Below are 24463 nucleotides of genomic sequence, written 5' to 3' on the forward strand. Positions count from 1 at the left end.
GCATGGAGCTACAACAGTCTATTTTAGCTCCTGCATGTTCTAAGGGAGATTTCTTTACAGCTACGTCCACGACCATATTGATGCCGTCTCCACACATGAACTTAATAATATCCAAGCAGAGTTCACTACGAGGCAGCCTTGAAGTTTGAACTGCGGGTTGTTCACCGGTATTCATTAGCGCTATTTGAAATGCCATCAGATTACTATTTTTGTACTGCTCTGCTCTTGTGGGGGAATTGTTGCTGTTGTTGTTTTTTTTTTGTTCTTCAGATGTCATGTTCCCAAACAAAATGCACATAATGGAAAGAGATTGCATGTGTGTAAGAAGATGGCTATCAGCCATTCAACCAAGATTTCAGCTCCCTTTTAATAGCAATAAGCTTTCAGTGAGAAATAGCAATAAGCTTTCAGTGAGAAACTGTCTCTCTAGATGCACACAGGTGGACACCCTGGTACATTGTAAAAGCAAGCAAATACTGATTTATATCAGCATTGAGGTACACAATGCTTACATTTCTACAATACACTGAATAGAGTAATTGTCATTGATAACAAGTATCCAATGGGCTTTAGAGGAATAATATTTTTCATTTTTATTTGAGTAGCTGAATTTTTGTCTCATCAAATACAATACTCTGCGCATTCTGTTGATAAAAGTTACGCCAATTCTTTCAGCAGCTCCTTTCTTTGCCCAGCTATAAAGTAATGTTACATCACAGAAGTTCCCTTCTAATTACCACAAAATATCAGCTTGAGATCTGAGAATGAAAGTAAACAATATAAGTAACAAATATTCTTTTACAAAATACTGTCATTATTAATGTATGATAAAAATTAGCTGTTCAATCACGTGAAATCCATATTAGTATTTTGACATGAGAAGAATGTACAAATCCTTGTACTGAGGTCGTCTTAAAACCATCACAAGTTCTGCATACTTTCCTGTCCAAAATCCCCACCGATACCCTTCAATATAGAGCAGCCACCAGGAAGATCCCCACCGGTATCCTTCAATTTAGAGCAGCCACCAGGAAGACAAATTTCAAATCAATATTTTTCTTCTTCATCCCCATCCAACCTCTCTTGACCAACAGACAGTACTGACATCGTTGATGGCAAGCTGAAGCTCATCCTGGGTCTGATATGGCTCCTCATCTTGCATTACTCCATCTCCATGCCGATGTGGGATGAGGAAGGCGAGGCACCGGAGGAGGGCAAGAAGCAGACTCCCAAGGACAAGCTGCTGGGATGGATCAAGAGCAAGGTGCCGGACAAGCCTATCAACAACTTCAACAAGGACTGGAACGATGGACAGGCCATTGGAGCTCTTGTGGATGCCATTGCCCCTGGTAACCAAAAAAGTCCTCTTCTTTTGTGAACTACTTGTTCTCAATTTTTCTCCTGCTTTTCAATTCTCCCCTTTTTATGGCATGCAAGAGTGAAGAAGCCAAGAAAGAAAATATTGTCCCTTTTTGTTTTTGGAGGTCAGGCTCAAATTCAGAAAGATCCTGTATTCGGTGCATTTTGCTTTGCGGCTGTACAGTATTTGTCACATTTTTAGCCTTCACCCTTTCAGATGTTCTATGAACATATAGTTGCACCTCCAGACCAGTCTGTTTAGGCTATCAATATCAAGGCTTCTGCCATTCAACAGTACACAGAACCATGAACTGAGAAAGACATATCTTTTGTGTAGTTCAGGTAATGTTTTCTGTATATTGTTCTACCATTGTGATATCACACATTGTTGTAAAGTTGGTACACGGAATTATAAAACCACAACTTTGGAAATTCTAATTTTTTTTGAGAGAAAGATTGTGTAAATTTTGTCAAATTTTCACGGATATGTTTCCCCTATGTGTCCTGTATTCACTGAATCAAATGCTAATATATGAGAAAACTTTACTTGTAACAGAAATTTGCCGAAGATCATGCCACCAAACTATGTGACTGTGTGTATAAGTATATAGGGCCCTAAAGTTAGCATGTATGCAGTCCAGTCATGATTGCTGGTAAGAGATGAATTTTGTATGTCCTGTGAAATATGAAATATCACTAGCCAATTACCGGTAAGTCTTTACACCTGACTCATGTGGTCACTTTCTCTAACCTACACACTGATCCGCCTGACATTGCCTCTCTCCCCTCCAGGTCTGTGCCCTGACTGGGAGGACTGGAACCCCAAGGATGCACTGAAGAATGCCAAGGAAGCCATGAAGCTTGCAGAAGACTGGCTTGATGTCCCTCAGGTAAGGCAGCTTCACTCTTAAGGCCACCGCACACTACACGATCAGACTGGTCTTAAAGTCTTAAGCCAAGCTGGGTCTTAAGACCAGTCGTACGACCGGACACCGCACACTATACGACCCGACTGTAAAGCGCGCGCAGTGGGCACTGCGTGCGCTTGCCTTTTACTGCATTGTGAATGGCTGAAAGCCTACGACCAGTCGTAGAAATTTAACATGTCAAATCTCTACGACTGGCCCTAAGACCCAGTCGTACGACCAGAAAATGGCAAGACTGTGACGTCACACTTCTAGTCTTAAGGTCTTAAGACCGGTGAATCGGGGCAAAATCGTGTAGTGTGCGGCGGGCTTAACCCGTTGAGGACGGACCGATTTTGCTATAACATGGATTTCCCATTGACACTTACCCGAGTATTCTCGGGACTCGTCTTCAACGGGTTAAGAGACAAGTTCGCCCAAATATATGTGTGGATTGATTGAATGAAGTGCAGTATTAGTAGAACGCGTTGGTGAAAGTTTGAGGAAAATCAGGCAATCCGTCCAAAAGTTACGAATTGTTAAGCTTTTGTGCAGCCATTGCTGGATGATAAAACTACAACAGTTTATGATGTTACACACGAAGAATGATAGAGAAAATATAGTGAAAATTCAACATATCTTCTTTTTAGTAGCGTATTAAAAGAATTGCTTGACTTGCCTGTTTCAGATAGTAGGGGGGAAATATTACCCGTAGAATATGTCAGTGATAAGTAGAGGGAATGTGTAGGGGCTCTACTTTTCTTAACAAATGAAATTTTTTGGACATCTCATCATATTTTCTTTTTATCATTCTATACGTGTGACATCATAAACTATGATTGTCTCAAACTTTTACTGATGTGTTCTACTGATATTGCTGCATTCATTCAATCCACTCTTTTTTCTGACTCTGTCAGAGTACTGGCTATTTGCTTGAATGAATAATATTTCGAATTCATCCTTTTGAGCAACAATAGCAAATGAAATTATTCATTTTATAGGGATCACAGGTTAGTGGAAAGAGGAATTTATGGTTTAATCATCATAATATTGTGATGATAATGATGTGGGGTTTTTTTTCCCCACAAAGAGTAGGTACTGTGAATTTAGCTCTAGTCTTAGTCTGAGCCCCTGTATCATTATTTCCCAGGATTACTCTGTGCTTCATGTATGCCTTTGGGTTGAGATGTAGGCCTATGGAGGGGATATACCAGCATGTCCAAAAGAAAGATGTATTTACTGGCCGGAAATCAAACCCAACTTAAGGCCTCTTGCAAAATACTCCGAAGGATCAATAGCAGACTGATTTTAGACTTTCACTTTTGTTTTCATTTGGGTAAGATTGCTTTAAATGGACTGAATTCCCCCAAAGAGTTGAAATGGAAACTACAAATCAAGAACAGACTCTGGACAAGAAACTTAAATTGCATCCTAGCCAAAAATAAAGACAGGATTTGCACTCTAGAATGGCCCACCTAAATGATGGAGGCCAAAGATAATTGAGACAGACTTGAGCCAAGAATAAGGCTGTCAGATAATGTTTGCAGGAATTATCATTGATATATTATGTAGCCTTTACATCCTGGAGTTATCTGTCACAAGGGTATAGAGCGGTTTCTTGCACAACACATCAACCACACACTCAAACTTCTGTGATTATGCAGTCAGCATTTTAAGTGAAACTGTTCATTCTCTCTTGGCTGTTTGACAGCATGACATTACTTATACTACAAAGGGAAATGTTACTGTCCTTGTACTTCATGAAAGTTAGTCCCTGTTTGTTTTTCATAGTCTCTTTATTTTGTGGTTTTACAGTGAAAGGGGAACACATTTTTATTTCACAATGAAAGGAAATATGCACATAATATTGTTTTGTGACTGAATTCAGAATTCAGATGTGAGAGGTTTTTTTTTTTTTTTTTTTTTTTTTTTTTTGGGGGGGGGGGGGGAGGGGCTACTTGCTAAAATGAACTTTAACCGGGAACATGGTGCTAGATTCTTCCACTTATCTATAGGAATACTCTTTAAGAATACTTGAACCAGGATCTGTAGCATCTTTACACTTGAACCTCTCATGGTTTCCACCAAATCTTGCACTTGAAAGATATCACATTGCTTTTGTTTATTTTAGCAAGCATCATTGATAAGTTAATATCATGAACTAAAATGCATCATGATATCAAATACTTTGAAACCCGAGTCTCTTTTTTTAAAAAAGTGTACTACCACTACATAGAAAACCACTTGTGTGTTACTGTATTTGATTTCCTGGCATTATCTGACTACATTTCCCTGAAAATAAAATGGAAATTTACAAACATTCTTCTTTTTTTTTCAATTTAGAAAAGCACTATCTCAAAAAGGACATTTGGCTACTTCTCTGTATTATTTTTTTGCCACTCATATGGTCCATGTGAAATGCTCAATGTAGAATAGTATAGATTTTTGTGATCAACATTGCTGCCATTGTGGGAGTATGTACATTCATGTGTATTGCTGTCAATGAAACCTTTGTAACCTTATAGGGAGAGCATTGTTACCACTTGAATAGGGTGTGTAGCATGAAACTCGAGATCTTGTTGGTGGAGGTTGGTTGGAGGAATGAATGCACGTACAGGTTTGGCATGGGTCAGACCATTTCTGTCTTCTATTACGGGCATAATTAAACCCATTGCCAATTTGAGGGCCAGTTCAATTCCATTAGAATGATTCACTGAGAACACTATAGGTACTTATTTATCTAGGAAATAAAGGATATAGCATAGAGCACTTAAATTCACAGCCTATCATTAAATACAACCTGTGCATTGATTTTCAGCAGGGTGAGAAAAAAAAAGAAAACTGATGCAATATGTTCGTGAAGGTATGCGATTTTGTCTCTCATTTCAAGTGTCATGTAACTACATGAATCATATGACAAAGGTTAATGGCATCCTACGTGTGACATGTCAATAGTGCTGTAGGATGATTGATATATTAACCCCTTCAATCTCCATTAAGGCTTTGACTACCAGAGTGCTTTTTAATTCTTCCATTGATTGGCACAGATGTGTGTCGGGGGGGGGGGGGGGGGCTGGGGGTGGGGGTGGGGAGAATAATTGCCAACGAATAGAGATTTCCAAATCCTCTTAATCCATATTTTGTCACCGTAGCCTTCCTGTTGGACTCAAGGTTCATTGTTATGCCAAAGTTGTCTGGCAAATAAGCAATTAGGTCAAGTTCATGGGAATGGATGGAATAATGCAGTTAAAAATCAGGGCACATTAATTACAGCTAAGTGCTTTGGCACGATTGGACGTAGTGGTTCAAGATGAGATCGAGAAGGAATGAACCTCTCAATACATGCAAGAGCAGATCGATTTTATCTAAAAAATAGCCCCTTGTTTCAGTCTCTGGTTTTATACCAAGTAGCCCCTTTTTAAAATCTCTGCTTCATCACAGGTTCCAGAAGTTTACTTCAGTAATATGTTTATAGCATGTGTAAGACTGACTGAGTAGATTTTTCACTATTTTGTTATTCCGAAGGTTCGTTAATCCGAAACACACAAATTCCCTATACCTAGAGGTTCGTTAATCCGAAAATAAAAAAGGATTTGTTAATCCGAACATATGTGGGGTTATTCCGGAGGTTCGTTATCCCGGAGGTTGGTTAATCCAAAAAATGAAATTCGGAATAGCGAACCTTTGGAATAAAGAATCTTCGGACTGAAGAGCTTCGGAATAGCGAACCTTTGGAATAGCGAACCTTCAGAATAAGGAACTGTAGCCGTATATATTATGTGAGAAAACAATGTATACATTTATGTTAGCATTATAATATTATGAGAAAAATGTTGTAGAATTAGGGACACTTGTGTATTTCCTACAGACATTAACAATTTACTGTTGTTTGTAACAGTGTTTGAGGTGCTTGTAAATATTTCAAACTTGGGGAGACAATTAATTTTGCTACTCTACATGTAGCAGTGCTGGAGGTAGAGAGGAAAAGGAAATAATTTGGCCCTGAAAACATGATCTGAATTGTCTCGTAATTGGTTGTCTGAAGCATGACAGCTAAATTGAGTCAGGTTGACAGGATGGTGGAAGCACAGCGTGTCATGTAATATCACCTTCCTGTCTGGTGGGCTAGAGATAAACCGCCTCATTCCTAGCAAACGAGGTGTCGGCCGCCCAGACACCCTGCCAAGCCAACGTCTGGATTTCACACCCGTTCTGCTCTTGTGTTCCATGCTTGGGAGGAAGTCAGGTTCAAAACATGTTGTGACTTTAAGATATTAATAGAGGAAACAAGTATGCTACTTACCGGTATGTCCGAAGAGACAATTATAATGCCCTGCTGGTTGTGTTTGTAGAGGGTAATGGTTTATGCTTTGGAAATTATCTTGAAAATACTGTCCTACATTCATTTTCATGTGAATACATGGTTGATGAATTACACAGAGATGCCAACTGGTACTTCTTTATGCAGTATTAAGTACTGCTTTTTCCAAAAATATTGCAGGTTTCATGGAAAATTATTTTCCCCAAATTAAATAACTACTCATGTGTGTTGCAGGAAAGGTGAAAATACTGTTTTAAAAAAAAAGAAGAAATATATATATATATATATATATATATATATATATATATATATATATATATATATATATATATCAGTAGTTTATAAATATCTTATACTGTGTAGATGCTTGTTGCATCCCGTTGAGATTCATGGAAATTAAATTGATGGAGAAGAGATAGGAAGTCATTTTTTCCAGCCCATTAACACTGTAGAATTATAATTTGATGGAGTGATTTGATAAAAGACAATGTGACCATTTCAATGGAAGCAAATCAGTAATCAGTGTATTGCTTTTGATGAAACAATTCACAAAAGAAAACCACAGTCATTCTAATAGTAGATTGAAAAAATTCATACATCTAATGATTTAAAATTGTAATTTCACTCATCAGTGCATCATTAAATAAGCTCCCAAGCAGCCAGTGTATCAGCAATCATGCCTGTCTAGAGGAAATTTAGGGTGAATCAGGTTTAAATACCAGGCGGTGTGTATGTGTGTGTGATTGTTGTGGAAGAACAGATTCTGCATTGGACAAGACAGGATGTGTTGACTTTCACCAAAAATCCTCTGGTACGAAATGACAGGGAAGGTTTATGTCAGACCAAGAAAGAGGAGAGAGATTGTAGAGAAAAGAGTGATGATATGCAACCTTGAAACCCTCTTCTTCCACATATCCCACGGAGGCAGGCGGAGAATGGAATTACAGGACTCACTTCCTGGGCAGGATGCTGTCTGCAGTTTTCTCCAGCAGTGTTTCTACCCGTCTCACCTCTCTTTCTCTTTCTTCCTGTGGCCTCTGCTTTTGTGTTTCTCCTGTGTATCTTTTTAAACCTCTCTGTCTATGATACATACATACTTGTCTGTCTCTGCGCTTCTTATCAATTTCTCTCCGAATGTTGCATTTTCCATTACTTTATGCTCTGCTCTCTGTGATACTCCGTGATTTATGGATGCTCCGCTATCTGTGTCGTAGTTCTATTTCTTCCATTGTGTCTCCGTCGTTTGCTTCAGTCTATCTCCTATTTCCAGCATAAAAACTGTATACTGGTAGTCTCTAAAGCTTTTTGTGCATTGGATGTTTCTTTCATGTTATATGTTGGTCCCACATCTGCCTTTGTCTGGCTTATTACTGTATATGTGCGTTCTTATTTTCACAAATTTCAAGAGTCAACTGAAATTTGAGAATATGACAACCCGCAAAAACTATTGCCACCCATACAGGATTGCTCTTTGTATTGACTCCAGGGTAGGAAATCACAAAATTCTGTCAATTGAAAAGGGATGATACTATTTCTCATTCCATCAATAGAGTTCTGGAAAATGAATTGAATCACTCCTTGAATTGTCTTTAAAGACCCAATTTGCAGTATATTATATACTCATCAAATACAAAGGGTAGGCCTATATAAAGTATAACATTTTATGACTGGAAAGCATTTCATTTATCTGAGTGAATTTTAAAGGAATTGGTTTCTGTTATTTCGTAGAATAATTATTTAATTCAAATACAGAATTCAAGTCTTTAGTGTGCTATGTAGAAGACAGACTCTCTATCTGCTTAAATTAGAGCCAAAGACATGTGACACATTTAACATGATGGACTTTCCTTAGGTATGTCATAAATTAGTTTTTATTTTGTAGAGGAATTGAATAGGGTTGGGGAGGAGATTGAGAGATGCTGGTGATGACTTGAATAATTGAGGGAACTCTGCAATGATTATGGGAGATAATTTGCTCTCCATCATCCAAAATAGCACACAAGAGAATATCAAGAGAAGCTCTTAAAAGGAAAGAAAGTCATCTTTGGATAACAGATCATAAGCTCTTTCACTTTCAGTACCCCTAAATCTGATTAATTTCAGAGCATATACTCATTAACTTCAGTGCACAATACCCTATACTCTCTGCTTGCAATGCACTAGTGACTATCCAAGGGTACATGGAAACCCAGGTGGGACGTTCTGGTATATGTTTCACATAATGCAGGGACTCCGTACACAGTATATGAGATGGCTGTGTGTGGGTGCAATACGCCTGATGGGTAAAGATTTGTGTAAATCACACCCTGCGTATTCAACATCGGGAGTGGTTCTAGGAAGACTACCAATTAGAGTATTCAACACTTCAGTTCATGTGGAATGCCTGTTTGGCAGATCTCTGCACTGGACAGTAGTTTGTCGCTTGACACAAATGCGAGAATAGCAAGCATTCATGTATAGTCTCTTACATAAAAGACAGCACACAAACAGAATGAAAAGGTTGGACTGAAGATCAGTGAACTTTTTCAACCCCAGAAGGAAACGCTGAAAAGAGAGGGGGGGGGGGGGGTATATTTTGGAGGTTTGCTTTCCAGTAGAATGGCTACATTAAAGCAACCCAGTGAGAAAAGTTGTTCAAGATTAATTCACCATGACAAATCTCAACCTAAATACTGTGTGGGCTTCTATTATGTCGTAAAGGTTAAAATGGCATTGTACATTTCACGAACAACAAATTCTCAATGCACTACACGTCCACTGAGAAGAAAAAAAAACTTTGATGTCGGCTCAGGTGACCTGTCGCCCTCTCCTATTGTTCACATCACACCCTCCCTCCCTCTTCTTTTTTTTTAGTAACCTTTTTTATTTCAAATTCAATTCTTGCGATCTCCCCAGGGTAGTGAAAATACAGGGATGGGAACCGCAGGGGTGTGGAAAGTCCTCGCGGTAGAAAGAAGTAACTTTAAATGATTTGGAAAAGGCATTATTAGGGATTGTTGGCTGAAAATCGGGCACATGGGCTGAAAAGAAGCATCTGGTCGACGAGTTAGCAAATCACCAAAAGTATCATATTAAGTGCTCTATTCATGTCAAAGAGTAGGTCATAGGCATAGGCATGATGGCATTACATTTATGATAAATAAATGCAAACAAAGGAATGTCTAATTTGGAATTTGTTTTTAAATGACTAAAATGATGCTAACTGGCACTTCTTGATGATTTAAAGGTTTATTTTAAGGGGCAAGTAGTGACTCTGGGTGCGTTTATCTAAAAACTTTCTCAGGCAGAATCACGATCCTAAATGCATTTGAGGCATTTTTTTTTTGCAATAGATAAATGCAACCATGTTTTCAACTGCGTTTAAATACGCAAATTTGAAATACCATTTAAAGGGCGACTTGAAACACTTTTTGAGACCATGATCGCATTTCTGCTAGTAATAATGTGATGGTGTTTTGAAAATGAAATGCATTTCTCTAAGCTGCCGAGGTCTCTTTCCAGTATACTGTACATGCTGTCGGTTTATACAAAAAAGCACGAGCGTCAGTTGACCTCTACTTCCCAGGTTGAATGGCACAAAGCAGCTCTGCAGTGACAATACTCAAATCGTGATGTTCAGATAAATGCTCCACCCCCGAAACTGCATTTCAGACCATGTTCGTAAACTCCATTCAAAACGCGTTTTGATTCTTTCTCTCTAGTTAGATAAACGCAGCCTTTGTCTTGCTTTCAGATTTTTTAGCTTTTCAGGTTAAAGACACAGATGAGTTTATCACTTTTGCTTGTACATATACTTGTACGTCATTGTAAAACATCTACCAGGTTCCATTTGTAAGGTATGGGTATATCAGTCGGCCTACTTGATAGCACTTTATGTGTGTTTTAGCAATGGGAGCTTAGGCTTCCCGGGGATCTTGTCAAATTCAAACAGTTCTTTTCATGCATACGGTAATTCAACGAGGCTCGTGACTCGATACCGAAAAGCTAATTCCTGTCTGGCTCTTGGCAGTGTAGTGAAGTGGAACGAACTATGGTCAGCCATTTTCATTGTGACACACCAACACTTCAATGAGATGAATTATTTGAAATAGGGGGTGTGTGTGGGTGTCAGTGCAAGCAAAGATTATAAAAAAAATGCCTTTTTTGAGGAAGATGTATTGGGTAAACTAGCTACCCAGCCTTTCAGAATCCGGCGCTGAGGTGATATTTGTTCAGGGCATTCAAGGCAAACACAACTTCATACCAGCCCTCTTTTGTGACGTGGTTTCCCCATGGCCTAGAATGTCTGCGCTACTTTTAATGTGGGAAAGTGAATGTCATACATTAGCGTGTGTAGAGATACCATCACGAACAAAGTGCAATTTGCTATTCATGTATAGATCCCACATGTGGATTTTTGTACTGTTAGTAACTATTAACAAATGTAAATGGATGGGGATCTCAAAGCATAGTATGATTGAAGTACTTTGATATTCATGATGGATTAACTCCACAAGTTCATTCATTCATTCTTTCATTCATTCATTCATTCATTCATTCATTCATTCATTCATTCATTCATTCATTCATCCATTCATCCATCCATCCATCCATCCATCCATCCATCCATCCATCCATCCATCCATTCATTCATTCATTCATTCATTCATTCATTCATTCATTCATTCATTCATTCATTCATTCATTCATTCATTCATTCATTCATTCATTCATTCATTCACACATACATTGTGAGAGTTAGTCTTGACTGCTTTTCAGGTCTTTTATGCTAGATCTTTCTAAAAAAATGTGTGAGTGGGTTATAAGAATTGACATTTAGCTTTAAATAATTTGATATGTAAATGTATCGAGGTAGAAAATTATGCATTGTAGTGGCAATGCATTAGTCAAAATACATTATCATGATATCTAAATCTGTTTCTCTTTCTGTTACCAATAATCTGCTGCAATGAGAGCCCCCAATCACAGCTTTAGTAATTTAACACCAACCTAAACAAGCCTACTTTTGTTATTTGGCAAATAGGCACATTCTGGAATATTCCAAATAAACTATGTGGACAGCTAAGTTGATGTGAAGCCATGTGAAGCCACCCAAGGACATGGGTGTGTAGATCAGACTGTGTTTAGTTGCAAATAAATGGAACATATAATCTCTACTCAAAAGTTGGTCATCAATGTACCTTTATCCAATTTAAAAAATGTCACACTATAGGCCTAATTGCATGCTACACACAAGTTGGCTGATATCTTTCCTGAATTTCTGCACTTGCTCTTCTGTCATACGAATGTTTCACGTTTAAAGTGCACAATAGTGGATGATACAACTACACAGCTGATACGTCTGTCCTCTTTCCCTTCTCAGCTTTTAACAGGGGGGTGTTTCATAAAGCTGTTCGTAAAGTTACGAACAACTTCTGAGCGACTGGTGATCAGTTCTTGTACTGAATTATGGAAATTCTGATAAGTATAGCGCATCAGAACTGATCACCAGTCACTCATAAGTCGTTCGTAACTTTATGAACAGCTTTATGAACCCCCCCCCCCCCCCCCCCCCCGGTGTGTTAATGAGCTCTGTTTACCTGCACTGTAACAAAGTTTGCTGACAAAGTCGATCAAACTTCCAGTAGGTGGAAGGATGTGGTTGTGGTTATTTTGTTTTTGTCAGACTTCCAGATTATGCGTGGGAAGAAGATTTGTGTGTATAGTAGAGTACCTTAAATGTCTTTAACCCTTTGAAGACTAGTCCTGTGTATACTCGGGCAGATGTCTGTGGGAAAAATGTGTTATAGTAAAATCAGCTAGTCCTCAACAGGTTAATGCTGTCAGTGCACTAATTGAAATTGCTGCTAGTGTCAAAAAGTAGGGTAGGTCCTAAAGTTAATTTTGGCCGAAAAAGTTTGTTGCAAGTCATATGAAACCAATCTTAGCAATCTTATATCCAACAGTAAATGCTTACGAAAATTGATGTCTTTACATTGAATTGAAGAGTAAAGGCCATTTCAAAAATTTGATTAATTAATTGAGATTAAAGACTATTGTGACATTCAAAGAAGATGATGTAATTGTGAGGAGGGAAACAAAAAGGATACTGTGCATCCCTAAATATATATGAGAAGTATATGCAGAGATTTATCACAGGCTTCATGTTTCTATTGGCTGGCAAGTATTTTGTACATCTATTAGATCTCTTTCCATGTTCATCCATAAAAATGAATTAACCCATTGCTTTTGAGCTCTGACAGTCCCCACAGACTTGGTGGCTGACACACCCGGCTCTTGAGAGTGAAGGGATTTGGAGGGAAATTGGAGGTGGAGTTACTGCTTAGCATGCAGTGAGGACATTAAGGTCCATGCCTGTCTGTTTCAAACAGACCCCCACTCTGTCTCATCCCAAATTTTATGACCCTCTCCCAGGGATAGGGTGTTCCAAAGGTCATCTCGGGTCACATTCTAATTTCAGAGGTGTGTGAACACATTATTACCATGGATACACAGAGAACAGGTGTTGTCTAGAATGGTGAATTCCATAACCCATATTCACACCTATGGTTGTAAACTATGTAGCACTGTATGGATCAGCTCTGTTGCAAGAGTGATGTAGATTTGAACATGAGCTGATGTGAGTTGAGATCGATTGTGAGTTTCTATGGTGAATCAAAACCAAATGCAACTATTTCCAGATCTTCATCTGCTTCTGATGGAGTTCTTCAACCTCCATCATGGAGAATAATTGGTTTTTGACATAGACGACCCATGATGATGATGGAGAATTGAGCACCCCTGTGCCAACTTCATCTCTGAGTCATCAATCTCGGGAGGTTGTGGAAGCCATACTCCACGAACAACCCTAGGCTTCCGACAATGCCTCACTATTAAATGAAGGCAACCTTGAAAGCTGTTATCTAACAAATAAGATGGGAAAGGAGTGCCATCAAAAATATATGGTGATATACACTAAGATGCAGATCAAGGGTAGGTTGGAAACATCTCTGCAGTAGAAATGATTTTTAATTGTATGGATATATCCTTCCAGGGACCTTACAACAAATGACTAGAACTCCATCCACCTCTGCTTCAGGGAATATTCAATGTATCTTTATCTTAATACATTTGTACTTGGAATCCAGTTTATGTGCATCATTGTTGCAAAATCCAGTCTATGTGCGTCACTGTTGCTGTATCAGCTTTGGGAAAGCTTTCTGGTCATCAAAATCTAATTTTGTCATACAAAATATGTGCATCAAACTGTAATAATCCTTTAGTAAACCAGCCTATTCACCTGTCCCTGTTGAACACATTTCAGTACCAAGGAATCCAGTTTGCTCTACTAAGTACATTGATTGTTCCTGACACAATGTTTCATTGAGATTTCTAAAGGGCACCGGAACAGCTTTGTACACCAAGTCAAAGGAATCTCTTTTTTCATGTGAGATAATCATATCTACTTGACTGATAATCCATATGCTGTAATTATGTCCTTTGGAGCCCAAACATGTTTGCGTGGCAGTGGTATATATACAGGCCTGTATGTTCTTCAACATTGACTAATTTCTTCTATTGTGAAACAAAGCTGTGCAGAGAAGTTGTAAAAACATCAATGAAGACATAAATTATGGAGGGGGAGGGGAGACTTCCTTTTAAAGGTTTTATTTTCCATGGCAGATGGGTAACTGGTACTGTAGCCTGCTTTTCCTGGGCGAAGAGGATGCTACTCAAAGCGAAATGTGTCAGATGATTTATATGAGCCAGCATGGAAAAGAAGTGGTTCTACAGGGCTGGTATAATGCACTGCTTGAAAGCATGTTCACTCTCACTTTCTCATCAACCCTGCCCCCTATCTCAGCCATTCCCCTTGAGGATGACAGATAAACTGTGCCCTATCATCATCCCCGATTATATCACATCGCCATGGCGACCCATGTGCTGTTGGATGGAAAAGTCAAAACAGGGGCACTCTTGTATACAGACACGCTAGAGTTCCACTCTCCAAGCTTCCCAGGTGGTGGGAGGAGAATTTGTTCTGCCTTTGTGGGACACATTTTAATGTAGCAGGAAAGTAAACACATTTGTCTGGCTGGATGTGATGTCTGTGTGAAGCACAGCCAAGCAATCCCAGCCATCATCGAGTGTACTTGTGTGTGTGCAATACATTGCACACACTCCTACACTCCTCAGTTTGATTACCGTATAGCTTAAATGTCTGCATGACCTTTGACCCTATCCTGCCTTCAGGGCTGCTCAATGTGTTACATGACATACCATGAATGCCTTTCCTTAATGGGAGCACACATTGAACACATGTATTGCCAGTGAGTAGATGCTGTAATCTGGATACCAGGGGCCCTGCCAGCTTTGCAGTGGCCATGCAGTCGTGGCTTGGCGTTGGCACTGTGCCCAGAACATGAAGCATGGATACACATTCTTTGCAGAATGCATGATGCTTGAATATGTACATAGGCCTACTACAAAACCAGAAACATTTGCAGCATAAAATTTTTGCAAATTCGAGCCGATGGTCTTTTTCGCGGCATAGACTTTCACAAAATGCAGCTGGCATTCAATTCATTGTACATAGACAAGACTTTGTGGGTGTTATACTTTTGTGAATCCTAGCTCCTTGCTAATTTGGCAGAAGTTTCATGCAAGTGAAAATTTCTGATTTTACGATATCTTTGCATAAAATAGATTGCTTAGTTACAATTGTATTTCTATCTCTTGGGGGGGGGGGGGAAGGGGTTAGGAGAAGGGGGAGGGGAGGTGGAGGGGATATGTCTGGTTGTAACATAATTAAATCCCTTTTAGTCAACTTTATAAAAGTTTATTTTCATGTGTATGATACACGTGTATACCACTGATGATAGTGCAGCGATGTTTGAAAAAATCTTTACTGTTTGCAGACCCAGCATAAACCCTACCAAGGTTTCAAGCTGAATGAATGTTGTAGTGCTCCCATTGTAGATGTATATAAAGCATGTCACTTTTATGACAGTGACGACTCTTTCTATTACTCTCCTGCTGTTACTAAAAGGTTTAGGCCTATGTGATATTCAAGACTGGCCACCAAATAGGATATATTATGCTGTGCTTGTGGGTTTTCCCTCAAGCAAAGATTTGTTAGCACACTCTCATTTAGCAGGTGAAATCAAAAGCAAAAGCAAAAGAGATCTACATGATGTTTACACCACCTTGTCTCCCCAAAGAAAGCGGAATTTTGAGACACATTGCAGGAAACATGTGTATCTCCATCTTTCTTTATAGAAATCATGCTGAAATCAGTGCAAGAGAGTTTCAACAAACATATGTCATCATACAATAACTTTATTCCTTTATCTGTTTTCTAATGTAAGAAATAACACATGAGTTGTAAAGGCAGCGGAAGATCAATGTGCCACTATTTTGTCATAATATTTGCTTTTTTATGCTTTTCATAATTTTAGGAGTTTAGTATCATATTGATCAGATTGTATTCTTCAAATTATTTGTGTTACATACAATATATCATACCATACATGTACAACTGCTGATGATAAGTGCTTATGAAAACTATGGTGCCTGTTGATGTAGTTTAGGCAGAAATTTAACCCTGCAGGGTCTCAGAATGATACTAATTCTGTTTTGTGTAACAAATATATTTTGTCTATTTCTCTCTCCTTGCAATGTAGGTGCTGCGACCAGAAGACATGGTCAACCCTAACATTGATGACCTCAGTATGATGACCTACCTGTCTGCCTTCCCCAAAGCCAAACTCAAGGATGGAGCTCCTCTCCGCCCCAAATCCAATGCCAAAAAGGTAAAAGTTTCACTCACTGACTGAAAATTTTACCCCAGTACAGGAGTGTATCATACGATATTACCAGTGCATCCCAACAGTAGGTGCTAGGGGATGGATGAAGTCATGTCAATCTGCTAGTTCTATTTGCTTTTATGCATGAAAAGTCACTCTTTAAATCCATTCATGTAACCCGTTTGAATTAGTGATGTATTGTGTAAAGTGTTTGAAATTTTTTAGTTAGCTGGCTCAGTTGAATTAATATCATTTTTTAGTTTCTCTTTGTGATAACAAATTACTATTTTCAAATTGGTGCCGGCAGAGTTTGCTTCATTCGATTGCAGATATTCATAATTACTACTGGTCTTGTGCATAAGTCATATGTATACAAAATATTCACACCATTCTTTAGTTGTCCACAGGTTTAAGTTAATCCATAATGGGTGTGTATCCCAGTCGTTTGTAGGTATTCTCCATGCCACAAGATCAATCAGGTAGATTGATTAACCCGTTGAGGACTGGCTGATTTTGCTGCAACACTCATTTCCCATAGACACCTGCCCAAGTATACTCAGGACTCGTCCTCAACGGCCGGAGGAGTGGAATAAGATCTGACACCAAATCATTGTGTTTATGATCATATACGTTCATCACATTTTCATTGCAGGTTCGGGCCTATGGTCCTGGTCTGGAAGATGGCAACGTCATCTCGAAGCCCACAGCGTTCACAGTGGAGACATTCGGTGCTGGAAGCGGCAAGGTTGAGGTCATCATCCTGGATCCCAAGGGTAAGAAAGTGGAGAACACCATCAAGGCCAACAAGGACAAGAAGCAGACCTACACTGTGGAGTACACTGCCAAGATCTCCGGCAAACACACGGTAGGGTACTTACCCCTATAACTCCTGGTTCCTACCCCTCTACCCCAACATTAACATACCCAAGCACACAATACACTGAGCAAAACATGCCAGCCTATTTTCATTTAATTCAACTGCTGATTGTTCATGATGTTTGAATGTTTTTTTTTTTTTTGTTCAGACTAAAAAAGCTGGTTATCAACGACCCAGAGACTATTTCACTTCTTCCAGGTGAAAGTTGTCAACTGGTGCCAAAAGGTACTTGAATTGTTCAGACCAGTGACTTTCTGCCCTTTCTCTTCCGGTTTGTAACAAGAGGAGTTTCAACTGTGCACAGCCTTTGGATATGTTTTACAGAAACTAAGCCTCTTGACTGGCCTAATGACAGGTGGTCATAAAGCATCAGTAAATAAAGCTGTTGAATTCAAAAGTCTTTTACATATGCCTTTGGCTTTAGTCTGAAGGAGATGAATGAGTTCAACCTTTCTGAGTCCTTTCTCATCTCAAGCATCATCAACTCCTTTCACATGCAGATCACGGTCAAATTCAAGGAGATAGAAATCCCCAAGAGCCCGTTCACCGTCAACATCGGTAACATCACCTCGGACGCCAGCAAGTGCTCTGCCAAAGGACCTGGTCTCGAACCATCAGGACTCATCATCAACCAGAAGACCCACTTTGAGATCTTCACAGCTGGTAAAAAAACAAAACAAAATCTCGCCCAAGAGAATGATTGATGATAATTAGCCCACACCTTGCCTTTGCACATCATTAATTGCATGCTATGGACATCTAACCACTTGTTTTTGGAAGAATGCTAACTCATATTTGAAGGATGCCATTGACATCAAGCACAGAATCTCACAAACCGTTTAAGCTATTAGATTATTATCTTTATGAGTGACAGTATATTAATTTGAAATTTACGTCTATACTGTGTACCCTCAAAAGTTTCATTAGGTTTTGATGAGTGATGTAAACAGATTCTGACCTGAAGGCAACATATAACACATGCAAAGCTTTATGTAGAAAAAAAAAAGATATCAGAACTTGACCAATAATTAACTTGACAACTGATAAAGTCAAGCCTCATAAATTTGTGACTACAATTGTACTGTAGTGGAGACACATAAAATCTCTTGATATCTTATTGTGATATGAGTTTGCAGGTCTTTGATTTACTGAGCAGCAATTACTGAACTTGTGAGATCATTAATTTCAGTTTGAATATGCCATAGTAGATCAGTGGATATGGATTCCGACAAAATTATAGCAGGTGCTATTTGTAGAGAATGCTGAAAGTTGGATATGTATCAATATTAAGTATGATTTAAAGAAAGAAGAGTATGAGTTTTACCAGCCTTCTCTTGAATTTATAACTAACCACTATAGTAGCCATGGCAACTAACAATATTGCACCACTGTACATAGGAGGCATTTACACGAGAAAGGTGAATGCAGTGTTAACTTTGCTTTGCACCAATTATTCACAGTCAGATCCTTAACTCATTGCGCTGTTGCTCCCAAGAGATCTTCTTATGGTCCAGCAGAGAAGACAGCTCTGGAGTTCCTGCTTGAGATGGATAATGTGGGCAGCATGGTCCTGGCATGATGTGTGGAGGAATCACATGCCTAGATCGATTCATATCATCTCTCTGATAGACCGATAATATCTTCTTTAATCTTAGTGCATGCAGTCACCATGTGGCAGAATCTTCATAGTTTGATAATAGAAGCACTTAGAGGTGTAATGTTAAAGGAGAATTGTCGCTGGGTTATATAAGAGTGCATGTAAGCAATTGTATACTTCGGCCACCAAATCACTAATGCTGAATAACAGTTATGTCTATGCACTCCCAGCTCAGGCCTTCCTAACTACTGCTGATTTATTCTGAACTAAATGTTCTCAAAGTAGGCAGTGCCCTTTGAGCATCTCCTAATTAGATGGCAGTCAGTTTCCTTCATGAAAAACTGCCCCAGTGAGTGAAAAGAGCAGTGTAGTTTATTTGCCAATTTACAGATGCTTTTGTTAACCCATGACAGCAGTGAGCTACAGTTTGTCTGAGTCTGCTTGTGCGATGAGATTTGTCTACAGAAACATTATATGAGTTTGTCTACCAGAACATTTGATGAGTTTAGCAGGCAGTTGCTTAATGCAAATCTCCTGTTCATTCATACACTAATTCTTGAATGATGCACTTCTCGTGGCTGTTGTCAGGAGTGTAGCAAATTAGATTTATTGGCATTATAGAATCTAACAAGTCTCTGTACTGATCATGCTTCATTTACAGCTCCCACCTCCATTGTCAGAGATTTATGAGTTTATCAGCACTGGTTCCTGCTTCACTTGATATATTCTCACCCCTTATGACTGGAGGATTTGATTATTAACTCCCTCTTAATATCTATTTACTCAATCCTAATTTTTGTTATTGTTGTTATGTTGTATGTACAAATGTACATAATGCTGTATTTTGATTTAATATTTTTTTCTGTATTAATGCACTTAGAAATGTCAGTACAATGTACTAAGTGCTATATAAGTATTTGTTATTATTGTTATTATTGTTATCATCATTATCATTATTGTAATGATTAGTATTAAAGGTTAAAAAATGATTAAGTACCTGCAATCGAAGTGATCCATTGGGTGTTGTTCATCTCAGCAAGATGATATATATGTTTTATGTTTAAATGTGAGTCATACAGAGAATTCATAAATATATATGTATATGTATGTATATATATATATATATATATCCTCAACCCCCTCTTTCTTGGCTTGGTGTGTTACAGGTGCAGGAGCAGGTACCCCAACTGTTAAGCTCATTGCCCCCGATGGTAAGGAAGTACCAGTCCAGCTTCAAGACAAGGGCAAGGGTACCTACTATGTGGAGTACACACCCATAATGATTGGCACCTACAAGATTGAGATCAAATTCGCTGGCACCAACATCCCAGGCAGCGTCTTCAACGTCAAGATCTCCCATGGTACGTAGCTTACTTTTCAGAATCTCCCAGTTTTTATTACAGAGAGATTTGTTATTTGCAGTCTCTTTTGTCAGTGATCCAAGATTTCCAGTACGTTGTTACTTTGGGCAAGTCGATTTGAAATTCAGGGTGTTCTGTATGATGAATTTCAGCTCGTGCCATTTCGATCAGAACTTCTGTGGTGCAAGGTAACTGCTCATGATTCCAAAAATTATGACAGTAGTCACAAATTAGTTATTACTTGCAGATGAAAATCTAGTTACTGATTGTAGCATTGGTCATAAAATTGAATTCAGAAAAAGACACAACTTTTCCATGAAGTCAAATACCAGATGAAATGTTTTTAAGTGTTAAAGAAAACCAGTGCATGACTCAAGTTTTCTCATTCAAATCAGCAGGGCCCAGAGAAAGGGAATAGAGATTAGGATTAATTGGTAGGATTTACAAATCAAAGCAGGTACCATTGCAACATGCAGATTTCCATGCATAGCATGTGCTGTAGTAGTTGTGTAGAAAGCAAACCAGTGTAATTCTACAATGCTCCATGACTGTAGACATTTTTATAATAAAAACTTAACAACTGGTGCCTGGAATGAATGCCTACTACTTTCACAGATAAGATGGGTAAAGACGGGACAAGATTGCATAAGAGGAGTAAATCAAGTACCACAGGAATATTGGAAGATTCTTCGTATGAAGATGCTTTGTAGGAAAGCAATAGCACAAAGTGTTTTTCTTGGCATTCAATAGGTTGCACCAGTTCACATATCAGATGAAACATTATCCCAATGACTTAACAAACTGTCTTATTTGTCATTCTGATCTTTGTTCATCATGCAGCCCTGAATCCTGGCAAGGCGTTTGCGTACGGACGAGGTCTCCAGCCCAAGGGTCAGCGGGTCAAGGAGGAGTGCATCTTCTACGTGGACACAAAAGAGGCGGGAGAGGCTGAACTGAAAGTGCAGATCATCGGCCCTGGTGAGCTGGGCATTCTGGGATAGCAAAATGGCCGCAAAGTGAAGGTTGGCTCGGTAATGGGTGGATGTCGGATGAATGCAGTCAGTGAAAGCTAGTCCCTAGGGTGCTTTCTTGAACTTTGGTATATGACAGGAAGTAGATTAATTGTAAAGATTTAAGATTGCAATCAAATGCCTACATATTAGTATTTAAAGGCCAGTTCTATAAGGTGACAGGGATCACATAAGATATATCAACTAAAGATGTAATCATTATTGTAGATCAATTTATGAGTGTGAGCTTCAGTCTTCCACAAGGTACTGGAAGAATAATTCGAAATTAATTGACACTTTTATTATTGTAGATAACAACATTAACCAACAAGCAATCGGTTCTGAAAATTGCGGTCATTGCTATCGTAACAGTGATAGTATGAGTAAGAATTAGTAAAGTATGTCCTTACATAATTAAACATAAGTAACTAGTAAGTCCTTATATAACATGTCATCAATAAATTGATGTATAATCTTTAATACTTTCTTTGCAATCATTCATTGACCATCAGATTAGATCAAATGTAAGTTTGTGTTCCATGAAACAAGAAGAAAATAAAGCAAAGCTGTTCATTACCCAGTGATATTTGATGGGAATCTCTATGCTAGATATTCCAGCTAAGTAGTGCCATTATATAGATTAGGACTAACAGACTAATTTTGATAAATTAATCATATGATATGGCACAAGAATGCTCCTGTCACTTTGGATAGATTAGAGCCAAAGTTTAGTAAGTTTTAATATTTGTAAGAAGTAGCTCTTTCCAAGTTAAGACAGAAACGTTTTGATTTGTAATGCCAAATTGATAGCTAGGAGAACCATAACTAGTGTTGCCATGAGGTGTTTGGTGATTATGATGGGGATGATATTGATGACAATGATAATTATGATGATAGTTATGGTGGTGCTGCTGCTGCTGCTGATGTAATGATAGTGACACTGATGGTGACGATGGCGACGACGAAGTCAACGACGATGATGATGATGATATGATGGTCGTGGTGTTAATGATGATTATGGTGATGATATGGTTGTGGTAGCAACGATGGTCGTGGTGATGATGATGAATGATGATGGTAGTAATGATAGATGATGATGATGCTGATGTTCAAAGTGATCAGTGATGAAATTACAAATGCTGTGGAATTGTTGTTGATTGCTCGAACAGATGCTCATGACCGAGAAACTATTCCCGTTTCTCCAGTCTTCACTTTCTTACTCTGATGACCCATTTCGCTGTGATTATTATCTGGAAATAAGCCAGACTATTTCTTATGATTTTGCCTTCCAGCAGCACCTCATGTTTTAGCAATTTCTATACAGTTTAATACCATTTACTTTCCATCATTTTTCTGTTATTGAATCTGTCAGTATTCTCTTATATGATTTTTTCCCTGTCTCATTGTTCATGATTCTCTTTGCTGTCTGTTTATGTCTTTGTTGCATCTCTGTGTGAATGCCACGAGTGTGAATTGAATGTGATTGGAGTGGATTGGCACAGGCATGGTTTGTTGTGGAACTAACATCAGGATTATCCCTAACTGTAATGAAACACCTCACTTTTCATTTATCACGTCGTATTGATCACAGATGTCATGAAGGGTATTGTAGTCATTTTCTGTACATGTAGTTGTGGTTTATGTATAACAGTGGCGACTTATGGTTTACTTTTTATGTACACATCATGAAGAGTATACTCACCAATGTGGTATTCCTTAACTTATGACATAACTGATACAGTGTCATTTATCTGGTGTAGTAGTTTTTAATATTTCAAACAAAACTCTGGTGTAAGTTAACCAATCTACTTATAGTAATCCTTTGATATTTTTTATTCTTAAATTTTGAAATCCAGTTATTCAAATATAGTGTCCAAAAACATCTTTTTTTAAAGTGTCATTTATAGTCATTGTTTTGAGAAAGAATGTTTGTCTACCATTAAGAGTATACCAAGCGTATGTGCAATCAGAAAACAAAACTGTAATCAGTTAAACATAAATGTTTGAGCAGCCATAAATTGTTGTGTTCTTTGTTTGGTTTTAATAGTACAGTATTCATGGCATTGTTACATATCAGGAAAGCCAAAGAAATGTGGCGCTCAGAGATATGGCCTCTAATCTCATGCTAGTTTGAATCAGTAACTTCTCAGCGACCAAGTACATCTCCATCAAACATAACTGTTTGTCAGTAGTCCTGATGTTCAGAAGATATTTTGTTATGGCTATGTAGCATGTATCAGTGAGTTCTTATCATCATGTTTTCGTGTAAGTGAAGTAAGTGGAATATCAACAGAATGTAGCCGTTGAAATGATCCATTGTTATAGACAAACATGAAATGTTGACATGCCATCATTGACTGCATGTAGTCTTCATCCCAGACTCCTAACTCGTGCTGAGCCACCCAAGCCATCTGGCGTCCATTTTGTTGTGTTCGTCCCGAATGCAGCTTGATCCAGCTGTTGGTGATACGCTCTATCAGTCTTGCTTCTATTCAGATGAAGAGACTGGGGAGGAGACTAAGTAACCCCTCCTCCCCTGGAATATTGATTTCAAGTGGGCATTGTTTTCTGCACGTTATCCCAGGCACATGTAACCTACCTCACATTTTTCATATCTAAATTGCACAGGTTTTATTTCACCTGGTGGATTGGACTTTACTAGTATGAACAAATTAACACTGTTTCTCTTTCTTATACATCAGGGTGTGGGTTATGGATATACATGCAAATTAACCACACGTTTCCTGTGTCATATTTTGCATTAAAAGGTCATTAGCTCTTTGAATATAACCATTTACAGTCAAATTTTGTTAGAAATTGATTCATGCAATTCTTCAATACATGCAAGAAAATCTTATGACCGGGACAAAACAAATCTGGATAACCGACAACAATCATCAAAAATCTACAATGATGGAGGGAAGCAAAATTGAGATATCCAACCAACCAACAAACTTTTTAACAGATATTTCCATCTGACCATTGAAAATTGTCAGATGTGGGGAGTACTCTGTGCCCAATTTTCTGGCAAGACTCAGAAAGCAGTGCTTCTTACTTGCAACCTGTTTTCAACAGTCAAGTGTTCTTTCTGATAGTGATGTTCTGCACAATTGTTGGGGCATACTAGAAGAAATTATCAGTTGCTGTTCAAAGCTGGTCCATTCATTAGATGTTACCTACTACTTCAAGGCTGATTAAAGCAGGTTTAGAATACACATCACATGACTCATTTTTAGCAGAATCAACAC

The 24463-nt window shown here is 38.5% G+C and overlaps 1 protein-coding gene across 6 annotated transcripts in view; it reads left to right on the plus strand.

Moving 5' to 3' along the window:
- The window catches only part of LOC139724052 (filamin-A-like), a 184252-nt gene that overhangs the window by 96477 nt on the left and 63312 nt on the right, over positions 1-24463 (plus strand). For all 6 annotated transcript variants that reach the window (XM_071635253.1, XM_071635251.1, XM_071635254.1 and 3 more), the window contains 7 exons: positions 1095-1349; positions 2152-2249; positions 16248-16376; positions 17023-17235; positions 17748-17910; positions 20011-20205; positions 21046-21183. In XM_071635253.1, coding sequence (XP_071491354.1) covers positions 1095-1349; positions 2152-2249; positions 16248-16376; positions 17023-17235; positions 17748-17910; positions 20011-20205; positions 21046-21183 — 1191 coding nt within the window. The remainder of the gene's footprint in view (positions 1-1094; positions 1350-2151; positions 2250-16247; positions 16377-17022; positions 17236-17747; positions 17911-20010; positions 20206-21045; positions 21184-24463) is intronic.

The sequence above is a fragment of the Diadema antillarum genome, unplaced genomic scaffold (assembly GCF_040938485.1).
Source record: "Diadema antillarum isolate AM-2024a unplaced genomic scaffold, OU_Dant_1.0 scf00000205, whole genome shotgun sequence".
Taxonomy (NCBI): Eukaryota; Metazoa; Echinodermata; class Echinoidea; order Diadematoida; family Diadematidae; genus Diadema; species Diadema antillarum.